We start from the raw sequence: 23,557 nt of genomic DNA on the forward strand, positions 1-23,557 counted from the left end.
TGTATATCTAAGAGGAACAAACAGATTTGAAAATTAAGTTTAAAGAAGGCTTATGTGAGAAGTAGTGGAATGCAAATGGCAGCCTCTACCAGAGGCAGTTTCCAATTTAATTCACCAAGGGATCTGAGTTTCCTCTTCTGTCAACCCCAGGTTCTCTTTCTATCTAGAAACTTAGTAGGTGTATTGCACAACTGGTCTGAGTACCTGCTTTAGAAAAACAACTAGAAGAACACAGGTGAAATGTACCAGTAACAAGATTGCAAATGCAGAATCAGCCTGCATTCACAATCCTCTCTTTGGGAGACACACCTTGATAAACCATGATCTTTGCATAACTCCCTTTGACCTTCAGGCCACCATCTCAGATTTTAAACCGATGTGCAATTTGGAAACTGCTTGTTTAAGGGAAAACAAATTGGAAGTTGTACAGTGGTTCCAAGGGTAATTACAAACATGAATTTCAATGTGACCCTAAAGAATTCCGCTTTCTTGCAGCAGCAGTTTCCTATTTGTCCTAAGTGGACCAGAAGTGACAGCTAAACCGGGTTTTGAAGTCCATTGAGCTGCTCACAAGGTGAAAGGAATTGGATCTTTACAACTCCCCTATCCTCATAACGACAGCGTTCCTTCGGAACTTTCATACAGAAACTAGCCAAGAGTCGGAACGGCTTAAGGGTTCATTTACCTAATGAAGACACTGTCATTACATTTTAATTTACAAGTAAATAAAAATGGCAAAGTTTTCTCTATTTATTTACTTATTTTTGGCGGTGCTGGGGATTGAACCCAGGGTCTTGTACTTGTGAGGCACGCACTTCTCTAGGTGTTTTCAATCACGCTGGCTATATTAAGCATTATTATGACGACGACGACCTATTATAGTTTTCCTCCAGATAGGTTGGAGGCTGAGAGAAACTAAGGCGGATTTCTTCCGTCCATCATCCCTTCCGACCGGAGGACCCGCCTCCTCGCCCCTCCTCCGGTGGTATCTCCCAGAGGGGCTCCTGCTCTACCTCATGTCTCAACTTCTACCCTACTTCCCGAGGTGGTTTCTCCCATGGAAGGTTGTACCACTCTGACTGCAAGTGTAATGCCAATTTTTTGTCTCATTGTCGCTGGGGTTTTCGCCCAGGGGCGGACTCCCGGCTTGCCTCTCCATTTTCTCCCTGAGTAGTTTCTTCACAGAGCGGATTGTCCCGTCCTGTTTTCTCCCCTCATTTCCCTGTGGTTTCTCCCACGACCCCTTCCTCTAATGGTTTTTCCTCGCTGGATTCGCTGCCCGCTGTATCCCTCGGGGCAACTAGCTTTTTACGTGTAAGGTAAGGTTCCAGACCCCGTGTCCAGTACCTCCCTCCTCCCGGAAGCCTATCCAGTTAAGGCGACAGTTCTGCGTTTTAGGTGACAATCCCAGTCTCACATCATGGAACTTGGCTGGGGGCCGACTCCTACACTACGGAATAGAGAAGCTTCTAAGATGGCGGCCCACATAGTGAAGTACCACTGGGCGCAGCCATGTTTGCAGCCCAACCGCACCTCTTCTGGAAACCGCACTGTGTCTACAAAGAAGTGTCTGCGCCATGTTGACTGTTGGCTTAATGTGGCAGCGAAGGTAATTGGGAGCATGCGCAGTACCAACAGTCCCCAGGGGAGATTTTACAAGTCAAACCGGAAGTGGAAGTGGTGCATGAAGGCTTTTTCGCTGCTGCTATTAGGAATATTTCCATATTTTAATGGCAAGAAGTCTCAGATGATTTTGGTTGGTCGCGATTAGGGATTCTGTGTAGTTAGTAATGTGAGCGGTGCGGTGGTTAGTGACGGTTCTGGGTTCATCAATGGGGGCGGGGCATCCGTTGATGTTTGTCAGTGACAGCGGGACCTCCTGTCAGTGATGGGGCCCTTTGAGATGCGTGATTGGGATTTGGGAGTCAGTGATGGGAGTCTGTGGTGAGTGATGGAGTCTGCAGTGTTAGCTGTGGGGGGTCACTGAGTCCTTTGGTCAGCTTGCTGTTCTACCCTGAGTTGAATGTTCAGCTCACTAGTTTTCACTCTTCTTTAATACTCTCCTTTGGTGTGTAACATTTCTATTTTGTTTAAATCTGGTTTTCTGCAATTACTTATTTTTTCCTTTGACCCATGAGTTATTCAGAAGAGGGTTTTCTGTTTCAAATTATGTCTCCAGGCAGTGCTTGGGTTGAAAAAAACGTCGTATGGTCTATGTCATGGTCAGTTTTCATAAATGTCACGTTACATAAAACAATTGAGTTGTTTTATACAAATTAAGCATCTATTTTACATATGTATCTCATATCTCCTTACAAATTTTGTATGCTTAATTTCAGAAGGTAACTACTTACACTAGAAAGGTGGTTTGTCTTCTTGTCCTTCCTTTTGTTAGTTTCTGCTTTGTTATACATTTGAAACTATTATTATGAAAACTTGTGTATTTTAATAATTAGATTATAAGTAAATAAAATGCATTATAGCAATTTAGGCTTCCACCAACAATTTATAAAATAATTATTTTCCCAAATGCTTTCCAGCACTGGATATTATTGCTTTTAAAAAGCTTTTACAATTCTGAAGGGAAATTGTATTTGTTTTAATGCATATTTTGTTTGTTTCCTTTTCTGTGAATTTGTATATTCTTCATCCAGGCTTTATTTAGTGATCGCTAGATTTTTTAACATTAGAAGTAACTAACCTATTATCACATAGTGAAAAAATCGGTATCTTCCTTGCAATTTTTATGGTGTATTTAACATAATTAGTAAATATCTAATCAGAAATATGTGGGTTTATAGCTTCTGGGTTTCCTCTCATGTGTAAGTTACATTGAGCTCATGACAATGTTATACAATACATACTGCTAAAATATATTTTAATATTCTTTGGGGGTTAAAAATACATATATTTAGAAGTTTAGTCTTGTCGGAATTTGTCTACTGAATAGTGTGTGATGGAGTTCTAGTTTGTTTTGTTCTAGGTGAATGGACTCTAGGAGCATTGATACAATGTTTTGTGCACACTGAATACCACTTTTGTCACATATACAGATCAATATTATGTGGTATATTTATTGTTTTACTTATTCTGATTAACATTTGTATAGTTTTAATATTTGATATTAAAATATTTGATAGTACATGGTAGTTTGCTAACATTTATTGCATGATCTTTGTGTGCCAGAGAAGTGTTGAGTACTTTACAAGCATCAGGATAGGCATTTTCATCCTAATTTTTGAAATTAATACTGGAGTAACTGCATATTCTCTTAGCTGAAAGGTGGCAGAGCTGCAGTTCAAATCTGCAGGAATGTTACTCCAAATCTCATGTTTTTCCCTATATTTTACCATCAGTAATGCCTGTCACATTTTGTTAGACTTTATATCCTTCACAGCACTGCTTCCTGGATATGGTCCCTGAAAAAACAGTTTTAGTGTAATCTGAGCACTAGTTAGAAATGCAAATTATTGGGCCTTACCTTAAACCTACTAAATCAGAAACTGCAAGAGTGAGACTTAAAATTAAAATTTAAAATTTTTAACTGTTTTAACAAGCCCTCCAGATGATCTGAATGTGTACTCAAGTTTGAGAACCACTGCTGTGTGGTTTCTAGCTCAGGAAGTGTTTAGGTGATGAATGTTGAATAACTGACTATGTGGACTTGATCTTTCTAGGTTTTGTGGTACCTCTGGGGAGGCCCTGGACCAGATCTTCCTTCAGACTCCAGGTCACCTTTTCCCAACAGCTCTGCTTGAGTTCACAAAGGAGCAGTAAGCCTCAGGCTCTTGAGAGAACGAGAGTTGCGACCCAGTGTGACCATGCCAACTAATTGGATCTCACCTCGGAAACTCACAACTCTGGCTCCAGAGAATCATGACAGCTCATGTGAGGTAAGAAGGAGGCATCCTGAGGGTGGGATCATCCCAGGAGTGGATATCTCTGTCTGTAACCAGAGCATCAGAGCAGAGGCAAATAGGCTGCAAGAATTGGCCAGACTCTTCTGTTTGCTGTTCTTGAAACAAATCTTCATCTGTCAGTCATGAGCAAACATAGGTGATGTCTCCACCTCTAGAGGCCAGCTGTGTGCCAGTGGAAAGGTGGGCTATCAAGGGAGGTTGTTGTTTATTTTGTCATCACACTGTATTGATTGATCCTTCACCTGTGGATAAATTTCCTGGTTAGAAATCACTTCTGTATGGGATTTTGACGGCATTTCTCCATTTATTCCCAAACTGCCTCTCCCAGCACAAATATTTTCTCTATTCTGTTTTTGAAATTTCTGTTTTTCAGATATTGGTTCTCTGTTTGTTCCCTCCACTGTTTTCTGTTTCTTTGTTGCCTATCTTTCTGGGAAACTTTATCAACTTTGTCCCCCAGCCCTTCTGTTGAGCTACTTGTTAGTGCTATCAACATTTAATTCAAAGCTTTAATTTTCAAAAACTTTAGTTTGTATTCTAAATATTCATTTTTATTAGTACATGGTTCTTATTTCAGGAATGTAATATTTCTTATTCTGATGATATTCTGATAGTTTATTAGGAACAATTTAATTTTTTGACTAGGCAGTATATACACTTAGTTAAAATATTAGCAGAATATTAAAAGCAACACTGAAAAGCATTGTGGTGAGCTGAGCATGGTGACATATGCCCGTGATCCCAGTAGCTTGAAGGCTGAAGCAAGAGGATCACAAGTTCAAAGACAGCGTCAGGAACGTAGTGAGGCCCTAAGCAACTTAGTAAGATCCTTTCTCAAAATAAAAATAGAAAGGGCTGGGGATGTTGGTCAATAATAAAGCGCCCCTAGTTCAACAATAACAACAACAAAAGTATTGTAGGGCTGAAGCCACAGTGTGTGTGTGTGTGTGTGTGTGTGTATATATATATATATATATATATATATATATATATATATATATATGAAAGAGAATTTTTAAAAAATGTATTGTGGTGAAAGAAATTCAGGGGAGGGGCTAGGACTATAGCTCAGTGGCAGACTGCTTGCCTGGCACCTGTGAGGCACTGGGTTCAATCCTTAGCAACACAGAAACAAGTAAAATAAAGACAGGCTGTCCATCTACAACTGCAACCAAAAAAACGAAATAAAAAGTAAAAGAAAAATCCAGGGGAACGATGGGACTATGGTTCACCCCTCACTCTCTGTTCTATGCCTATGTCTTCCAATATCGACCAATTTTATTAGTTTTCTTTGATTGCCTAGTTCTGTATATAAGTAAAAATACAACTACAGTTTTTTTCTTGTGATTTCACAAGAGGTGGTATGCTAGACACTCTTTTATGCATTTTTTAAATGTTTGCTATAATCCAAAGCATATTATGAGCAGCATTGCAGTGGACATTCTTGTCATGTCTTCCTTTTCTATGTAAGAAATACTAGAATTTCATTTTAGGGTTTAGTCAAATGAATCAGGATTTAGTCAGCTGAATCTCAGGTAACCCTCATTTTTCTTGCTGTTGGGCAATTTTATGACTAGGTATAAAATTATGAAATTAATAATTTTTATCTAGAAAGAAGATGGAGTGAAGCTAAAGCTATGATAAAGAAGTAGCAGTCACTTTATTAAACAGAATAAGGGTATGTTTGTTGACCTTCATGGTTTGAACAATGTTCTGATTTTTGTCTGTGTTCAGACATGAATACACAGTGGTCTTGGTTTTGTCTTGAACCATTTATCAGAGGGTCTTGTTTGATGTTGATGTTCTGTGAGATTGTTTTTGGGAGGAGGCTGAGGCAGGCGGAGAGAAATTTGAGGCAGCCTGGGCAATTTAGGAAGACCAAGCTCAGTGTTTGCATACTGTGTGTAGGTTTAATTCCCAGAACCAAAATAATAATAATAGCAATAATAATAATAACTTTAGTAAATTTAGGTTCGCAGCAGTGGAGAGATTTATTTGCATTTTTGAATATCAGTAATGGTTTTTGTTTTGCAAACTTTATGTGTAGTATTTCCAAGTGTTACATAGGCACTTGAAAGGAAATCTGTTTTCAGGATAGAGAATTTGATATCTATAAGAAGTATAATTGAGAAGTTTTGATATTATTACTAATTTTTTCTTTATCTCATCAGCGCTGAGAGATGTTCTAAGTTTCTCATTATAAATGTCTATATTTTCTGACCCGGGTGCAGTGGCACATGCCTGTAATCCCGGTGGCTCAGGAAGCTGAAGCGGGAGGATCAAAAGTTCAAAGCCAGTTTCCGCAAATTAGTGAGACCCTAAGCAACTCAGTGAGACCTTGTCAAGTAGTTAATTGGTCTAGTGCATTCCTTGAATTTGGGGTGGATTTTTTCCTCCTGTTTCTTTCTTTCTTTCTTTTTCTTTTCTTTTTTTTTTTTTTTTTTGCTTTGTACATTGGGATATGTGTGAGGAGATTTCTTCCTGGACAAATTGTAAGAAGCTCTTTTGGTGAGGTGTCAAAGCTATATTCCAGGCTAACATGACATCTTGATTCCCCATGAAATTCTTGATGACATAGAATTTGGGAGCTGGGGATTTAGTGTGTGTATTCAGTGTGTGTAGAATGTAAATATGCAAGTATATGACAAAAAGAAAAGGTAATAGCATGTTTATTCTTTTCAGATATGTAGGGAACATTTTCAAAGAAATTATAATGTTCTAGAGAGCCCCATAACCAGAATCAGCACATCACAAAGGAGCAAACTATAATCTCTGAACACAATTAAATGAAGACATCAAAAAGGACAGCTTTTAAGACAGTAAGAATCACAGCTCAGGAGACTAAGGCAGGAGGACTGTAATTTTGAGGCCAGCCAGGATAACTTATCAAGACCCTATTTCAAAATAAAAATTAAAAAGTGTAGTAACTCAGTGGTAGAAGGCCCCTGGGTTCAATCCTCACTACTTGGAAAAACAGCAACAAAAAAGAACATCTTTAATACTTTTCTCATTTCACATCCTTCTACATGGTCATTCTCTCCCCTGAATGCAGTGGCCTGTGTATGACTTCCAAATCTTTATTTCCACACTTGCTCTCAATCTCCATGTCTAGTATACTTCTTGGTATTTGTCCTTTTGCATAAATGTCAGTGTGTACAAAATTTTAATCATTTTTTTCTCTTCTTTCTCCATCCCTCCATTAGTTCTTAAATTCATCTGTGGCACCGGAGTCTATTAGGTTATCAAAAATTGATAACTAAGAATTATTCCAAATCCTTTTTCTTATCTTTACACACTCTATCAATTCTACTTCCTTAAAATTAATGTCAATTTTCTGCTATATTCTTGTTAATTCAACAGCCTTACCTTAGGTAATTTATATTTGCTCATATGAATAGTGCAGTAGGTCTTGTGATTGACCTTCCAGTCTTGCCAATCCAGGATACTCCTATGTAAAATATTTTTAAAACTCTTTATTTGATATTACTTTATTTGATATTACTATATTATTAGATGCCAAGTGTGGTGGTGCATATTCAAAATCCTAGTTACTAGATAGGAGATCACAAGTTTGAGGCCAGCCTTGAACTGGGTTGAATCCCCGGTACAAAAACAAAACAAAACAAAACAAAAAAAAAAAAAAAAAAAAAAATCCACACACACACAGACACACACACACACACACACACATATTACAGATTCATGAGTAGTTACAAAATATAACACAGAATTCCCCCACAAATTCATTTACTTGTTGTTCATGATTCTTTTTATTCATTGCTGGTTTCAGTTTGCTAATATTTCATCAAGGATATTTACAGACAGGTTCATGAGAGATACTAGTCTGTAGTTTTATCTTTATATTGTCTTTGTGTGTGTGTGTGTGAGTGGTACTAAGTATTGAACCCAGGGGGGTACTTAACCACTGAACCATATTCCCAGCCCTTTTTATTTTTTAATTTTTAAAAAATTTTTTTTAGTTGTAGACAGACACAATACCTTTACTTTATTCATTTTATTCATTTTATGTGGTGCTGAGGATCAAACCCAGTATCTCACACATACGAGGCAAGCGCTCTACCACTGACCCAGAATACCAGCCCCCTTTTTATTTTATTTTACTTTTGAGACAGGGTCTCTCCAAGTTGCCCAGGCTGGTCTTGGACTTGCCATCCTGCCTCAGACCCCTCCCTGAGTCTCTGGGATGACAGGTGTATGCCACCATGCTCAGCCTTTGTATGGTTTTAATATCATAGTAACATTGGCCTTGCAAAATTATTTGGGAAGTAAGTGTTCCTCCTCTTTTATTTTCTGGAAAAGATCATATAGAAATGAGACTGGTTCTTCTTTAAATATTAGGTAGAATTCTCTGGTAAAACTATCTGCATCTGTAGATTTCTTTTTTTTTTTTTTTTTTTTTTCCCAGTACTGGGGATTGAACCCAGGGCCTTGTGCTTGCAAGGCAACACTCTACCAACTGAGCTATATCCCCAGCAGGTAGATTTCTTTTTTTAAATTTAATTTTATTTGTAATTTGTTCTAATTAGTTATACATGGCAATAGAATGCATTTTGACACGTTGTACACAAATGGAGCACAACTTCTTCCTCTGACTGTACATAGTATAGAGTCACCCTGGAGGTGCCATACATGTATATAGGGTAATAATGTCCATCTCAGTCCACCATCCTTCCTATCCCTATACCCTCTCCCCTCCCGTCACTTCCCTCTGCCCAATCCAAAGTTCCTTCATTTTTCCCTATGACACCCCATTATGACTCACCATCTGCTTACCAGGTTTCTTAGGTTTGGCTTATTTCCATATTCTTTGGCTTGGATCTAGAGATTTCCTTTTATTTTCTTTTTCTTTTTTAAAAATATTTTTTAGTTGTCAATGGATCTTTTTTATTTTATTTATTTATTTGTATTAGTGCTGAGAATCAAACCCAGGACCTCACACATGCCAGGCAAGTGCTCTACCACTGAGCTACAATTCCAGCTCCCTGGAGATTTCCTTTTTAGAATTTTTTAAATTATTAATTTAAATGAATAGTTATAGGATTATTTATCCTATCAATTTTGTAATGTTTGATTTTTTTTTTTGTAATTTGTGATTTTTGAGCAGTTGGTCCATTTCTTCTTTCTAAGTTACTGAATTTTTTTATATTCCCTTATTTGCTGGATCTATAGTGATATTTCCTGATATTGAGGATTTGTATTTTCTTTTTATTTTTGTTGGTCTGACTGACCAAGTCAGTCAGTCAGCAAAGTAAATCAATGTTACTGATTTTGTTTCCAGACAACTGGATTATGTTTTATTAATTTTTCCCTCTTTTTTTCAGTTTCATTAATTTGCTTTTTAATTATTTTCCTCTTTTATCTTGCCTTGGATTTTTTTTGCTCTTCTTTTTCTACTTTCTGGTGTTTGGAGCTTACATAATTAATTCATGACCTTTTCTAATTTAAGCATTTAGTGCTATAAACTTTCCTCTCTGCATTGCTTTATCTACCTCCCACAATTTTGATAGATTGTAGTTTCATGCTCCCTCAGTTCTGTGTATTTTTTAAATTACTTTTTAATTTTCCTCTTTGGTTTATAGGTCATTTAGAGTATATTGACCTATACTCAATATAGGTCCAGATAGCTGTTATTTTGTAATTCCTTTGGAGATTTTTCAGTTTCATTATTGATTTTTTGTGTGATTCCACTGTGGAACATACTTTGTATTATTTTAATTCTTTTAAATTTGTCAGGGTTTGTTTCACGGCTAAGGATATGGTCTAACTTGGTCACTCTTCTATTGGTGCCTGAAAAGAATATATATTCTATTGTTAGTTGCAATATTTGTAAATATCAGTTGGACACTGTTATTTATTCTTCTGTATCCTTAATGATTTCTTATATAGTATTTCTGTAAATTGCTGTCCAGATCAGAGTCCCTATAAAACTTTTTTTCCTATAATACTTTTTTTTTTTTTTTTTAAAGAAAATGTGTACAACTGCAGGTGGAGTTCCAAGTATGCATCTCTGAATTAGTTTTTTTATATGGAGGATAATTTTTTAAACATTTTATTATGAAAAAATTAAATACAAAGATAAAGAGAACAATATAAGGAGCTCTTTTTAAAAATATTCTTTTAGTTGTCAGTGGACTTTCATTTTATTTTTTTATTTATATGTGGTGCTAAGAATCGAACCCAGTACATCACACATTCTAGGCAAACGCTCTACCACTGAGCTACAACTCCAGCCGATAAGAGGCTCTTGTACCTATTGTACTTATCACACAATTTCAGTAGTCATCAACATTTTGTTATTATTTTATCAAAACCACCCTTCCTCTAGCTGTTGGATTATTTTAAAGCAAGTCCAAATACTGTTTTTATCTGTAAGTACTTTGATATATACCACTAAGAGCTGAGAACTTTTCCTTTTTATTTAACATAACCAGTAAGCCATTATCACATCTGAAACAAAATAATAGAAATCCCTTGATGTAATCTAATGCCCATTGTTTGAATTTCTCTAACTTGAATCATGCTGTCAAGAACTTCTTTTTCAGCAGTTATTTAGTTCTCTTCAATACAGATCTTACAGAAAAATAATTTTATATATAAACCTGATTACCTGAATTACCTTTACTTAGAGTAAAAAAAATTTTACTTGTTTCTGACCAAATCATTTTTCCCATAAACACTTTCTCAATACATCATGCCCACTTATTTCCATTTATATAGTTATTTGCTGTTCCACAAACTTACCAGACATTTTCCTGTCTCTGTATTTTTGCTTGTCTTTTCTGGGGAAAGTCTGACTTCTTATCTTCCAACTTAAAATTTTCATTCTGTGTAATATAAATGTTCTCCTTAATGTAGAATATTCTTTTTCTTCTTTTGAGCACTCAGTGTGTACCACATAGAGATCTATTTCTCAACACGTTAGTGAACTTCTTTTTTTTTTTTCAAATTTAAATCTTGTTTATATTCAAATCTTCTAAATTACTAGAAGATTAGAAACATAAATCATTCATTTCCATGTTCCCAGGACTAGTTCTAAATAGCTCAAAAATTGTGTTTGAGGTTGTTCACTCAATTACTAGGAGACTAAAAGTGAGAATATTTCAGTCACTGATCTTGAAAAATGAGTTATTGACTAACAAATAAAATAGCAGAAATTCTTTATTGAATTTATTTCTTCCATAAAATATGTAGAACTAGATATTTAATGTAATGTGTAGCCTGTATGAAATATTCTTTTAAAGTTCCTAGATTACACAGGTGTACACATTGGTCAAAACTTTAAACAGGGGCTAGTGTTGTGGCTCAGTGGTAGAGCACTTGCCTAGCATGTGTGAGGCACTGGGTTTGATTCTCAGCACCACATATAAATAAATGAATAAAATAAAGGTCTGTCAATGTCTAAAAAATGGTTTAAAAAAAAAAACTTTAAATGCCACGCTAAAGATTGATACATTTGATTACATATAAATTTTACTGGCAAATGTATTAAAATAATTTTACCTGAAAATATTAATGATTTTTCATTAAAAAATATTTAGGTGGAAGTGTACTGATGTCTGCAATTTACTTTGAAATGCACCAAAATGTAAGGTAGATCAATGGATAGATTAAAAACATGGGTAGATGTGTGATAAAGTAGAGTAAGTGAACTATAGAATTCTTTCAAACTTTAAAAATTTTCATAGTAAAATATTAGGAAAATGAAGGTGAGTTTTAAGTTTTGGTTTTTGTTTGTTTTAATTTTACCTTTATTTTGTATTTATTTGCTTTTTATGTGGTGCCAAGATTGAACCTACTACCTCATCCATGCTAGGCAAGCACTCTACCACTGAGCTACAATCCCAGCCCTTAAGTTTTGTTTTAAATTAAAGTTCATTTTATGTATTTAAGATATAATTAACATGAGATCATTGTATTATATTTTACATACACACACACACACACACACACACACACACACACAATAAACAGTTGCTGTAGCGGAACAAATTTAACATTCATCATCTCAGTTATCTGTTTCCTTCTGCCCCCAACCCCTGTGTAATCTACTCATTTAACAAAATTCCTGAATACAATACAGTATTAATTATGGTTATGTTATACATTAGGCCTTTAGATTTGTTTAGCATATGTATTTACCACTTTTTTAATCCTTTGACCTACATCTCCCATTTCCTCCTCTCCACTCTAACCCTGACATCTACTGGTATATTCTCTGTCTTATATTTGACTTTTTGGGGGGGTTGGGCTACTAGGTACTGGTGACTGAACCCAAGGCACTTTACCAATGAGCTCCATCTCCAGGCCTCTTTATTTTTTATTTTGAGACACCGTCTTTCTAAGTTGCTAAGGCTGGCCTCAAACTTGCAGACCTCCTGAGTTGCTGGGAATACAGGTATGCACTACCACACCTGGTGACCTTTTTGTTTTTAAAGTGAGATCATTCTATATTTTTCACTGTATGTATGGCTTATTTCACTTTGCATAATGTCCTCTAGGTGCATCCATGTTGTGACATATGTTAGGATTTACTGCTTTTTTAATGCTGAGTAATATTCCATTTACAGGTTAAGCACATAAAGTCCAAAATTCTAAAATCCAAAATGCTCCAAAATTTGGATTTTAGGTTTTTGGGTTAGAGATGCTAAAGTCTATGCAAATATTTCAAAATCTACAAAAACTCTGAAATCTGACTAGTGGGATCCCCAACATACACACATACGAGTTTCTTGATCCATTTGTTGATGAACACCTGGGTTATTTATCTTGGCTACTATCAACAATGTAATGCAAATGGGAGTGTGAGACTGCAGATATCTTTATATAATGATGATTTTTTTTTTCACTTTGGTTATGTACCCAGAGGAGGCATTGCTGGATAGTATAGTAATTCTACTTTGAATTTCTTTCGGAACCTCTGTACTATTTTCCATAGTGACTGCACCAATCTAAGTTCCCACCAAGGGTGTGCAAGGACTCCTTTCTTTTCATACCCTCAACAGTTGGGATCAATCAGGGCCTCACACATGGTAGGCAAGTGCCTTACCACTGAGATGCATTCCCAATCCTTTCTAAAAAATATTTATTTTGAGACAGGATCTCACTAAGTTCCCCTGGCTAGCCTCAAACTTGTAATCCTGCCTCAGCCTCCTTAATAACTAGGAATACAAGCATGTGTTACTACACAGCGTATCTTGTCTTTTTTATTATAATAGCTGTCTGAACAGGTGTGAGGTATATCTCAAAGTGGTTTTGATTTACATTTTTCCTGATGAGATATGTTTAGCACCTTTCCATATACCTTTGCCCATTTTTATGTCATCTTTGGAGAAATATCTATTCAAGTCCTTTGCCCATTTTTTTTTTATTGTTACATGTTTTCTTGTTTTTTAGTTGAATGAATTCCTCATAAATCTTGAATATTAACTCATCTGTGGTTTGTATATATTTTTTCCTAATCTGTAGGTTGCCTTTACCTTTTGTTGATTGTTTCTTGTGCTATGAAGAAGCTGTTTTGTTTCTTGTAGTCCTGTGTATTTATTTTTGCTTTTGTAACCTAAGTTTTTGATGTGATGTCCAAGAAATCATTGCCAAGGCCAATGCCAAGGCGCTTTCCCCTGTTTTCTTCTAGTTTTATGGTTTGAGGTCTTGCTTCATCTTATGTATAAGTCTGTTTCTCTGCCATAACACAGTATCTGAGGCTAGGTATGTACGAAGAAAAGAGATTTATTTAGCTTGTAGTTTTGGAGGTTGAAAGTCCAAATTACATGGCACTGATTCTGATGAGGGCCACATTATACATGTCACATCTTGGTGAATGACACCATGGTAGGAGCGCATGAGTGAGATTCCATGGCAAGGCAGGAAGGTAGAGATTGAGGAGGGGACTAATTGTTTTCTCTTTAATAACAATCCTTTTTTTGAGGGTACTGAGGAATGTACCTAGGGGCCCTCAATCGCTGAGCCTCATCCCCAGCGCCCCAACTTTTTTTTTTTGTATTTAGAGACAGGTTCTCACTGAGTTGCTTATGACCTCACTAAATTGCTGAGTCTGGCTTTGAACTTGGGATCCTCTGGGATTATAGGCATGTGTCCCACCCCACCTGGCTGTAACAACTCTTCTTAGAGGGAACTAATGGGTTCCAAGGGAACTATGTTAATCCCTTCTAAAGGAATGTCCCAATGCCTCTTAAAGGTTCCACCACCTCTCATATCATCCTATTGGGGACCAATCTTTTGTCACATTAATCCTTGGGGGCAATCCACATCCATATCATAGCAAGTTCACAAATTCTTTTTTTCTATTTGATCTCGGGTGTTGCTGAAGCTCTCTACTATGTTCTTAATTTCTTTCATTGAATTCTTCAGTTCCAAGATTTTTGTTTGGGTTCTTCTTTATGATATCTATTGGTGTTAAATTTCTCATTCAGATCATGAATTGTTTTCCTGATTTTGTTGAATTATCTATCTGTATTCTATCTCTCTATCTCTACCTCTCCTTAAGGTAATTATTTTAATTTCTTTCAAGGCAGTTGGTAAATCTCCATTTCTTTGGAGTCATTATTGGAGAATTATTGTTTCTTTGGAAATGCCATTTTTTTTGCTTTTCATGTTTCTTTTTTTGGGGGGCGTGAATGCCAGGGTTTGAACTCAGGGGCATTTGTCCACTGAGCCACATCCCCAGCCTTATTTTGTATGTTATTTAGAGACAGGGTCTTGCTGAGTTGCTTAGAAACTTGCTTTTGCTGAGGCTGGCTTTGAACTCGTGATCCTCCTGCCTCAGCCTCCCAAGCCACTGGGATTACAGTGTGCGCCACTGTGCCCAGCTTTTTCATGTTTCTTGATGTCTGCAAATCTGGTCAAAAAATTATCTTTTCCATACTGCATAGAGTGACTTTTGTAGGGAAAGACTTTCACCTGGAGATGGGTCTTAGTGTACTGGTTGGGAAGAGTATGGTGGCTTTGGTTCCCAGAAGGTTCAGTGATATAGTCTCTGTGTGGTTTCTTAAGCTTTGATCAACATCAGTGATACTCTGGGCGTCTCGGTGACTTAGGCTGTAGGAGTTGGTAGCAGGAATGACAGCAGCATAGGTTGTTAGAGTCCTCAGCAGCAAGGACTTTTATGGTCTTCCTTTTCTCATTTTCCCCAAAGTGGTGACTCTTAGCTTAGGGGTCCTTCTCTGTGTTGAGTCTGACCTAGCCCTAGTCTCAGGGACTCACAAACCTGTTGTACTACTTAGATTTTGGGGTGTAGTTTTGCTCTGAGGCAGAGGTGGATTGCTGATAAAGCCAGTTTGTCACTCTGAGGCACTTCCAGCAGCTGGGCCCATGATCTGGGTTATAAATGCAACCTGGATGCTGGGGCAGGCCACAGCACTGGCCCTACTGCAGAGTAGGAGGGATACTCCAGAGAGTTGGGCTTGGGAAGCAGGATGCAGCTGCAATTCAGGACTCGGAGCTCAGAGCTAATAGGGCACAATGGTGACTCGGGCCCCAGGGGATAACGTGTTGAATAGTGATGATGGTGGGACATGGCAGTGTCCCATGTTCTGTGAGACTAAGTGCATCTGTAGCGATGACTCTGGGATAGCAGAGCTGTTGCTTGGGCCCTGGAATGCAGGGCTCCTCAGTCAGGGGTGTCTCTCACCAGCTTAGGCTCCAGGTGGCTAGTGCAGGTCCACGGAAGCAGGCCATCACTGTTGTCCAACCCATAGGGTGGGGTACAGCTCAGCCAAAGCCATTCCCCTAGGAGATGGGGTGCCACTAGGGGTGGTTCAGTAGCAACAAGGCCTCAGAAATGGAAGGGTACTGTGACTTGTCACCCTGGAGCAGCTACACCCAGCAAGATGGTATATACAGTATATACGGAACCATGGAGAGCAGTGTCCACTTCGTCTCTGGGGAGAGCACAGCTGTGTGAATACTGGGCAACTCCATCAGCTGGGCTTTAGCACCTGTGTGGACAGCAGGAGTCCCCAGTAGTGTAGGTGTCCAAGGTGGTGATAGTTGCTGGAGTCCTCTTGCTTACCCTTTCCCTACGAAGAAGTCCCTCCTAGTTCTGAGCTAACTGCTACTGGGGGGGGGGGGGGGGGGGGGGCGTGGCAGAGGTGAGGCATTGCCATATTTTTATGTTTTAAAAATTCTCAGTTTAATTTCTAAAATATTAAATGCAAATAGGTATGATCCACATAAATAACAGTTAATTGGAGTCTCCAATGATTTTTCGGAGTAACTTAAGGGGTCTTGAGATACATGTATTTGACAACTAATCATCTACTATTCAAATGGCTCTTGTGCTGAGGATAATGACCTTTCTGTTAGTCTTAATGTTGACAGAGGCCAGGACTTGAATTTAAATCTAGCTGAAAGAGAACCTTCCTCAGTGATAATGATTATTAAATTATAGAACAGATGAGATATTGCCTTTTGTTCTTTATGTGACTAGCCTGAGCTTCTGTGCTTTATAGGATTTCCATGGCTCCTTTAATGTAGTCTGGCACTTTTCTTTAGTTGTTTTAATCAAAATGTAGAGGATTTGTTGTTTTGACTATCTCTGTTGGTGGATGAGTGCTAGGGTTTGTAGTCAGCCATGTTGCTGGCATGTTGTCCCAGGTGTGAGCTTTTAAAAGGAGTTAAATTAAAAACAACTGAAAAACTCATGTCCCATATTCCTAAAGACAGTTTTTCCATCTCCAAAAGCTAACTGTTCACATTGAACAGGAATTTGCCCTTGCAGGGATCAGTGTCCTTCAGAGATGTGACTATAGATTTCAGCAGAGAGGAATGGCAGCACCTGGACCCTGCTCAGAGAAACCTCTACCGAGATGTGATGCAGGAGACCTACAGCCACCTGCTCTCAGTAGGTAAGCATTGTCACCATGGTATCTGAAAGGAGGTTTCTGAGAGTGTTTCCACTCTCACTTGGGTGAATTCTGTGGAGCAAGATACAGAATTCTTTATCTCCTTTGAGAACTCTTCATATTACCCTACTATTAGAGATACATGACTACTTTTCTTAAAAACAAACATATTGGGTTGTGGCTCAGTGGTAGATCGCTTGCCTAGCATGTGTGAGGCACTGGGTTCAATTCTCAGCACCACCTATAAATAAATAAAACAAAGATCCATTGACAACTAAAAAATACTTTTAAAAAACCCAAACCTATTGAGTCCAATATGATTGATTGGACTCTGAAACCTAATTAGCTGGACCCAGTCCTCTGTCATTTCCTATGAACAGGGTATCAAGTTCCTGAGCCAGAGGTTTTCATGCTGGAACAAGGACAGGAGCCATGGGCACTGCAAGGTGGAAGTCTACACCAGAGCTGTCCAGGTGAGTGTCACCCTTGTAAATGGGAGATAAGGGAGTTTCAAAAAACAAAAAAAAAGCAAGAGAGCCAATCTCAGCTGTCTTGAGACTCTCAGCTGCATGGAAATGCTTTTCTGGCAGGTACTCAATTTTTTGTGTTGCTTGAGGGTCCTCAATATTGACTTCTCAGATAACCAAATGCCTTCCACCTGATTGACCTTTGCCATTTCTGTCTTCCTTGGCTTTTTGAATTCTGTCAGTAATAATCAGTTTCATTAAAGATTATTCTTTTTTGTTATGCTCTTTTTCTCTAACATTCTTTTTTAACTCCTACCTTTCATGTAACCCTAGAGTCTTTGTTTACATATCAAGGCATTTGTGGATCTGCTTTCTTTCAAAATTACTATGTGGCACATATTCACATTCCTGCATCTCACGAATTTCTTTCTCTCGGAGATGCCTCAGAACTTTTGTCTCCAGTCTGGGTCTCCTGTGTTCTCCATAGGCATCTCTATGAGATTTATTACTTCTTCACAATTTCCCAGTTGATGATTTTGGGGTCACTGTCACTTAACCTTTGGGTGTATCTACAGTGTTTGACATTATCAATCATCCTTCCCAAACTTTCTTTCTCATGCTGCTTGAGTGACTTCACATTGACTAGGGTTTCTCTGCCTGACTGGTTATTACTACTTTATCTGTGTATCTTACCTGCTTGAATTTAATCATAGTCTTCAGCTTAAGACTCCCACATAGGTCACTGTTTTGTATGATAGAAACTTTGTTTTTGGTAATGGGGATTGAAGCCAGGGCGCTTATCCACTGAGCCACTCTGCAGTCCTTTTTATTTTTTTTATCTTGAGTCAGGGTCTTGCTAAGTTTTTGAGGGCCTTCTGAATTTGCTGAGGCTGGTCTTGAACTTGTAATCCTCTTGCCTCTGTCTCCCAAGCCACTGAGATTACAGCCACTGCATCTGGCTGATAGAAACATTTTTGTTATAAAATTTAAAGTAAATTAGAGATATGTATCATTAGTTTACATAAATATAACTGCAACATATCTTGTCCTTTGCCTTATTTTTCCCACATCTGTCCATAGTGCAATCTGCTTAGTTTATTTCCTCTGTTGAATTGTATGCCAGAATGTTTCCTATCAATACCATCATCAACCTCCTCATCAAATTACACTCACCCTTTTCTCTTCCTTCAACCTGGATGAGCTATTTGTACTCTTCCCTCTAGCCTTTTTTTAGCTGTTCTTTGAACTAAAATAACCTTTTTCTCCTTTGAGAAGACATATTTGGGTTTCAAACCTTATAGCAGAATTCTGAAAAACCTTCTTTCCACATTGAGCAGTGGGGTTGTGTTACAAGTGATGTTTTCTTGTATTTAATTCTAGAAGAATTTCGGCAGATTGGTAACCAGATAGAGAACTATCATCAAACAGGAAGTAAATCATTAAGTGATATTGCTTTCATCAAGAAAATATTGACTACAAAGAGTCATCATGAGTATGAGGGCATTACAAAAATAATTCATGTGAGCCCAAACATTATTCCTCCCCACAAAAGACTTGATGAGTGTGGCTCATTTGGGAATGCGTTGAAGCATAATTTAGATTTATACAGTCCTTATCGAAGTAATACATCCAATAGCAGTAGAAAGATTACTGAATGTAGTAAAATTTCTTCCTATTCTGATGACCATGAGTATACTCTAACAGAAGAGAAATTATGGAACCATAATCAATGTAGAAAAAATCTCAGTTATAAACAAGTACCCTCTCAATATCAGAAAATTCATACTGGGGAGAAATCCTTTGACTGTGCAGAATTTGGAAAGAGCCTCACCCAGAAATCACAGCTCAAGGTACATCTGAAAGTTCATACAGGAGAAAAACTCTATGTATGTATCGAATGTGGGAAGGCTTTTGTGCAGAAACCAGAATTCATTACACATCAAAAAACCCATACTAGAGAAAAGCCATATAAATGCACTGAATGTGGAAAGTCCTTTTTCCAAGTTTCTTCTCTCTTCAGGCATCAGAGAATTCACACTGGAGAGAAACTGTATGAATGCAGTGAATGTGGAAAAGGCTTCTCTTATAACTCAGATCTCAGTATACATCAGAAAATTCATACTGGAGAGAGACACCATGAGTGCAGTAACTGTGGCAAAGCATTTACACAAAAGTCCACACTCAAGATGCATCAGAAAATTCATACAGGTGAGAGATCCTACATATGTATTGAATGTGGACAGGCCTTCATCCAGAAGACACACTTGGTTGCACACCGAAGAATTCATACTGGAGAAAAGCCGTATGACTGCAGTAACTGTGGGAAAGCCTTCATTTCCAAGTCTCAACTCCAGGTACATCAACGAATTCACACAAGAGTGAAGCCCTATTCATATACCGAATATGGGAAGGTCTTCAACAATAGTTCCAACTTCGTTACACATAAGAAAGTTCAAATTAGAGAGAAATCATCCATATGTACTGAATGTGGGAAGGCCTTTACTTACAGGTCAGAGTTAATAATTCATCAGAGAATTCACACTGGAGAGAAACCTTATGAATGTGGTGACTGTGGAAAAGCCTTTACTCAGAAGTCAGCACTCACAGTGCATCAGAGAATTCATACAGGAGAAAAATCATATGTGTGTACAAAGTGTGGGCTGGCTTTCATCCAGAAGGCACACTTGATTGCACATCAGATCATTCATACTGGAGAGAAACCTTATAAATGTGGTCACTGTGGGAAATTCTTTACTTCCAAGTCACAACTGCATGTGCATAAACGAATTCACACAGGAGAAAAACCTTACATGTGCAATAAATGTGGGAAGGCATTCACCAACAGGTCAAATCTCATCACACATCAGAAAACTCACACAGGAGAAAAGTCCTATGTATGTTCTAAATGTGGAAAGGCCTTTACTCAGAGGTCAGACTTGATTACACATCAGAGAATCCATACTGGAGAGAAACCTTATGAATGCAGTACCTGTGGAAAAGCCTTCACCCAGAAGTCACACCTCAATATACACCAGAAAATTCACACTGGAGAGAGGCAGTATGAATGCCATGAATGTGGGAAAGCCTTCAACCAGAAATCAATACTAATAGTACATCAGAAAATTCATACAGGGGAGAAACCCTATGTATGCACTGAATGTGGAAGAGCCTTCATCCGAAAATCGAACTTCATTACTCATCAAAGAATTCATACAGGAGAGAAACCTTATGAATGCAGTGATTGTGGGAAGTCCTTCACCTCCAAGTCTCAGCTCCTTGTGCATCAGCCAATTCACACAGGTGAGAAACCCTATGTGTGTGCTGAATGTGGCAAAGCCTTTAGTGGCAGGTCAAATCTCAGTAAGCACCAAAAAACCCACACAGGAGAAAAGCCTTACATCTGTTCCGAATGTGGGAAGACCTTCAGACAGAAGTCAGAGTTGATTACACATCACAGAATTCATACTGGAGAGAAACCTTATGAATGCAGTGACTGTGGGAAATCGTTCACTAAGAAATCTCAGCTCCAAGTGCATCAGCGAATCCACACAGGTGAGAAGCCTTATGTGTGTGCCGAATGTGGCAAAGCCTTCACTGACAGGTCAAATTTGAATAAACACCAAACAACACACACTGGAGACAAACCCTATAAGTGTGTAGTCTGTGGGAAAGGCTTTGTTCAGAGATCAGTGCTCAATGTGCACCAGAGTATTCACACTTAAACAGTAAGAAAAACTTCCCTGAGGACATGACTATTGAATCCATGCAATGGAATAATATGTATATTATTGTAAGTAGAAATACCCATATCAGAATGTGACACTTTACTGTTTAGAAGAGGACCTTTGAGAAGGAACTGGATGGGTTGGGGAGGGATTCTGCATTGGCATCAGCATTGTTAAATCCTGGGGCATACATACTGAGAAGGAACTGATCCTTTAGAAGAAGCCTTCTCAAGAAAAATACAGTAGAACACTGGTACCAAATTCTTCATAGGAAGGATAAAGCTATAATCATGATAATCCTGTTGGTGGACTGGGGACAATGCCAGCAAATTCAATGGGAAAACAACCCAATATAGAGGATGGTGATATGTCCTCGGTTCTGTAAGTTGTTTCCTGCAGAACACATCTAACAGTCGTGGGGGTTTTTCATTCTCTGGTTGAAGCTAACATATTTGTGCATATTCAGTCCACCATTGCTACTTCTGTCAAGGAAGTGATACCATAATAAAAATAAAATTCCTTACCTATACTGACATAAAAATCAAGAGTGCATGTGGACTTATCATTGTCATCGAGCACAGGACCCGTAACCCCCTTGTTAGCTACCTGTAGTGTCTTTGAGCCTCAGATCCGTCACCCAGCATAGTGTCTTTTGAACTCCCACTACCTTCAGGAATTCTGTTAGAGGTGAGAATTCTCAGGCCATCTGGGTCAAATTAAGTTTCCCTTATGTCACAGTTTTTCACACTTAATTTGTCTTCCTTAATGACTCAATTTATATGACAACAAATCACTAACTTATAACAAAGCCCAACAGATGTTCACTGTTCTGTGTCCATGTTCACGGCATGCACTCCACAAAGACCTTTGCCTGGTGTGCCTTAAACATTTGTTTAGTTCCCATCCCGGGCCTTTGCATGTGCAGTGCCTCATTATATCTGTGTAGCTTGCCCCTTCCTGCCTTTCCTCCAGTGACACCTCCCCGCAGCCCTTCCCTGTCTGGTTAAAACCCAAGCCCCCTCTACCTTCCTCTTTTATCTTTATCCATAGCACATATGACATGTTGCCTTGTCTATCATGCTTTTTTGTCTGTGGCTCCCACGCTAGAATTTTTTTGTTTCCTTCACCACTATGAGCTTAGACCCATGTCTGCCATACAGCAGGCATTCCACAAATGCATGTTATGGAGTACTGATCCCTGCTTACCCCAGATTCCCTCAGTTCCTTTCTGTATTGCAGCATATGAGGCTCCACTAGGGAGAACTAGCTTGCTTACAGCATGGCAGGCATTTCCACCTTTAGTGTTTACTTGAGCTGTCTCCCTTCCTAGCCCTAAAGCTAAAAAGTCATTATAAACTTTCTTGATACTAACCCATTTAAAGAAGGGAAAACTGAGGTATAGGAAATTCCAGGATTCCCTGCCACAATTCTAAAATTCCAAAATGTCAGCTCCAGAGTGATTTTTGAAATCCCACTGATTTTGAAGCCCCTGCATTCACAGTTCTACTTCCCAAAATGCCGGGTTCTAGCACCAAAGAATCCCATCTGTAGACCTGCTTATCCTGCCTTGATGAATGTGCCTAAAGCCAACAGTATGGAGGGGCCAAGGGTAGGCAGGGGTGCATCTTGCAAATTAGTTGACCAACCCAAGATGGGTAGCAGAAGCTCACAGATGCTTGAGCATGTTCTGATGTTCAGCCTTTGGATGGCCTACCTGGAGCCAGCAGAACAATTTGTCTAGGGCCAGTCCACTGGTGATGCGAAGATTGGAAAATTGGCTGTGCAGAGATGATCTTGTCCTTGTGAAGGGCAATATGAAGAGGTAAGGATGAAGACCAAGGGACAACCTGATCAAGGGAGCAAGGCTGGGGATTTATTTTATTTTTATTTACTCATTCATTGAGTCATTCATTGAGCTGGGGATTTAATGCCCTGGCTCCTAATTGGGCAGTGCTTCATGATACATCCCATTATCTTCACTCAGACCAGTATCTGCTCATCCACATTTTAACTCTTCACGCTTTGCCTTCACTGTGTCTGACATTGCACCAAATGACCTTCCCTATCTTAGCACATTGTTGACCATTACCTCCTTCTACCCTATCCAGCACTGCAGCTAAGACTTCACTACCGTTTCCCCAATTTAGGATGTCTTGTGATCCTCCATTATCCCCCAACTTAGGACAGAGGCTGCTGGCCTTTCAGAAGTGTGCTAGTCACCTTTCCCCACCTCAGAATAATGTCTGTCCACTCTATTATCTCCTTTTTATGTGTCACCCCTACTTAATCTCTGGAAATAGTACCTGTGGATCTTATTACTTTTCCCCCAATTATTTCACTCCAGCATGTCTGTTACTTCATCCCTTTTGTGACAATGTCTGGTAGCTTCCATACTCCAGTGTCTGATGACCACTTAATACAATCTCAGAATAGGGAACACTGGCATATCCTACCTAATCCAAATATTAGCTGATTTTATTACACCTCGAGCAGGTGTCTTGTGATCCCCCTCCACTTATTTGCCCATCCCAATGATAACCAGTTACTCACCTAGCACTGTCTAT

At 38.6% G+C, this 23,557-nt stretch overlaps 1 protein-coding gene and 1 long non-coding RNA gene across 5 annotated transcripts; one reads left to right on the top strand and one right to left on the bottom strand.

Annotated features, from left to right (window-relative positions):
• The first annotated feature begins 754 nt into the window (after positions 1-754).
• Positions 755-22,812, top strand: LOC306649167 (uncharacterized protein). 4 transcript variants are annotated; one of them, XM_079119926.1, is made up of 5 exons: positions 755-1,609; positions 3,678-3,893; positions 16,678-16,804; positions 17,182-17,274; positions 18,649-22,812. In XM_079119926.1, exons 2-5 carry the CDS (start codon positions 3,822-3,824, stop codon positions 20,988-20,990), a joined length of 2,634 nt encoding a protein of 877 aa, XP_078976052.1. In that variant the 5' UTR covers positions 755-1,609; positions 3,678-3,821; the 3' UTR covers positions 20,991-22,812. The 4 variants fall into 4 exon arrangements, with proteins under 4 accessions (XP_078976052.1, XP_078976050.1, XP_078976051.1 ...); XM_079119924.1 differs by lacking the exon at positions 755-1,609 and adding an exon at positions 1,619-1,792; XM_079119925.1 differs by lacking the exon at positions 755-1,609 and adding an exon at positions 1,666-1,733.
• LOC306649206 lies at positions 3,677-7,405 on the bottom strand. The gene is made up of 2 exons (XR_013760609.1): positions 7,287-7,405; positions 3,677-4,162 (listed from the first exon to the last, which is right to left on the bottom strand). It is a non-coding gene; the product is annotated as an uncharacterized lncRNA (long non-coding RNA).
• Positions 22,813-23,557: the final 745 nt, after the last annotated feature.

The sequence above is a fragment of the Sciurus vulgaris genome (assembly GCF_902686455.1).
Source record: "Sciurus vulgaris genome assembly, chromosome: 17".
In the NCBI taxonomy this organism is placed as follows: domain Eukaryota; kingdom Metazoa; phylum Chordata; class Mammalia; order Rodentia; family Sciuridae; genus Sciurus; species Sciurus vulgaris.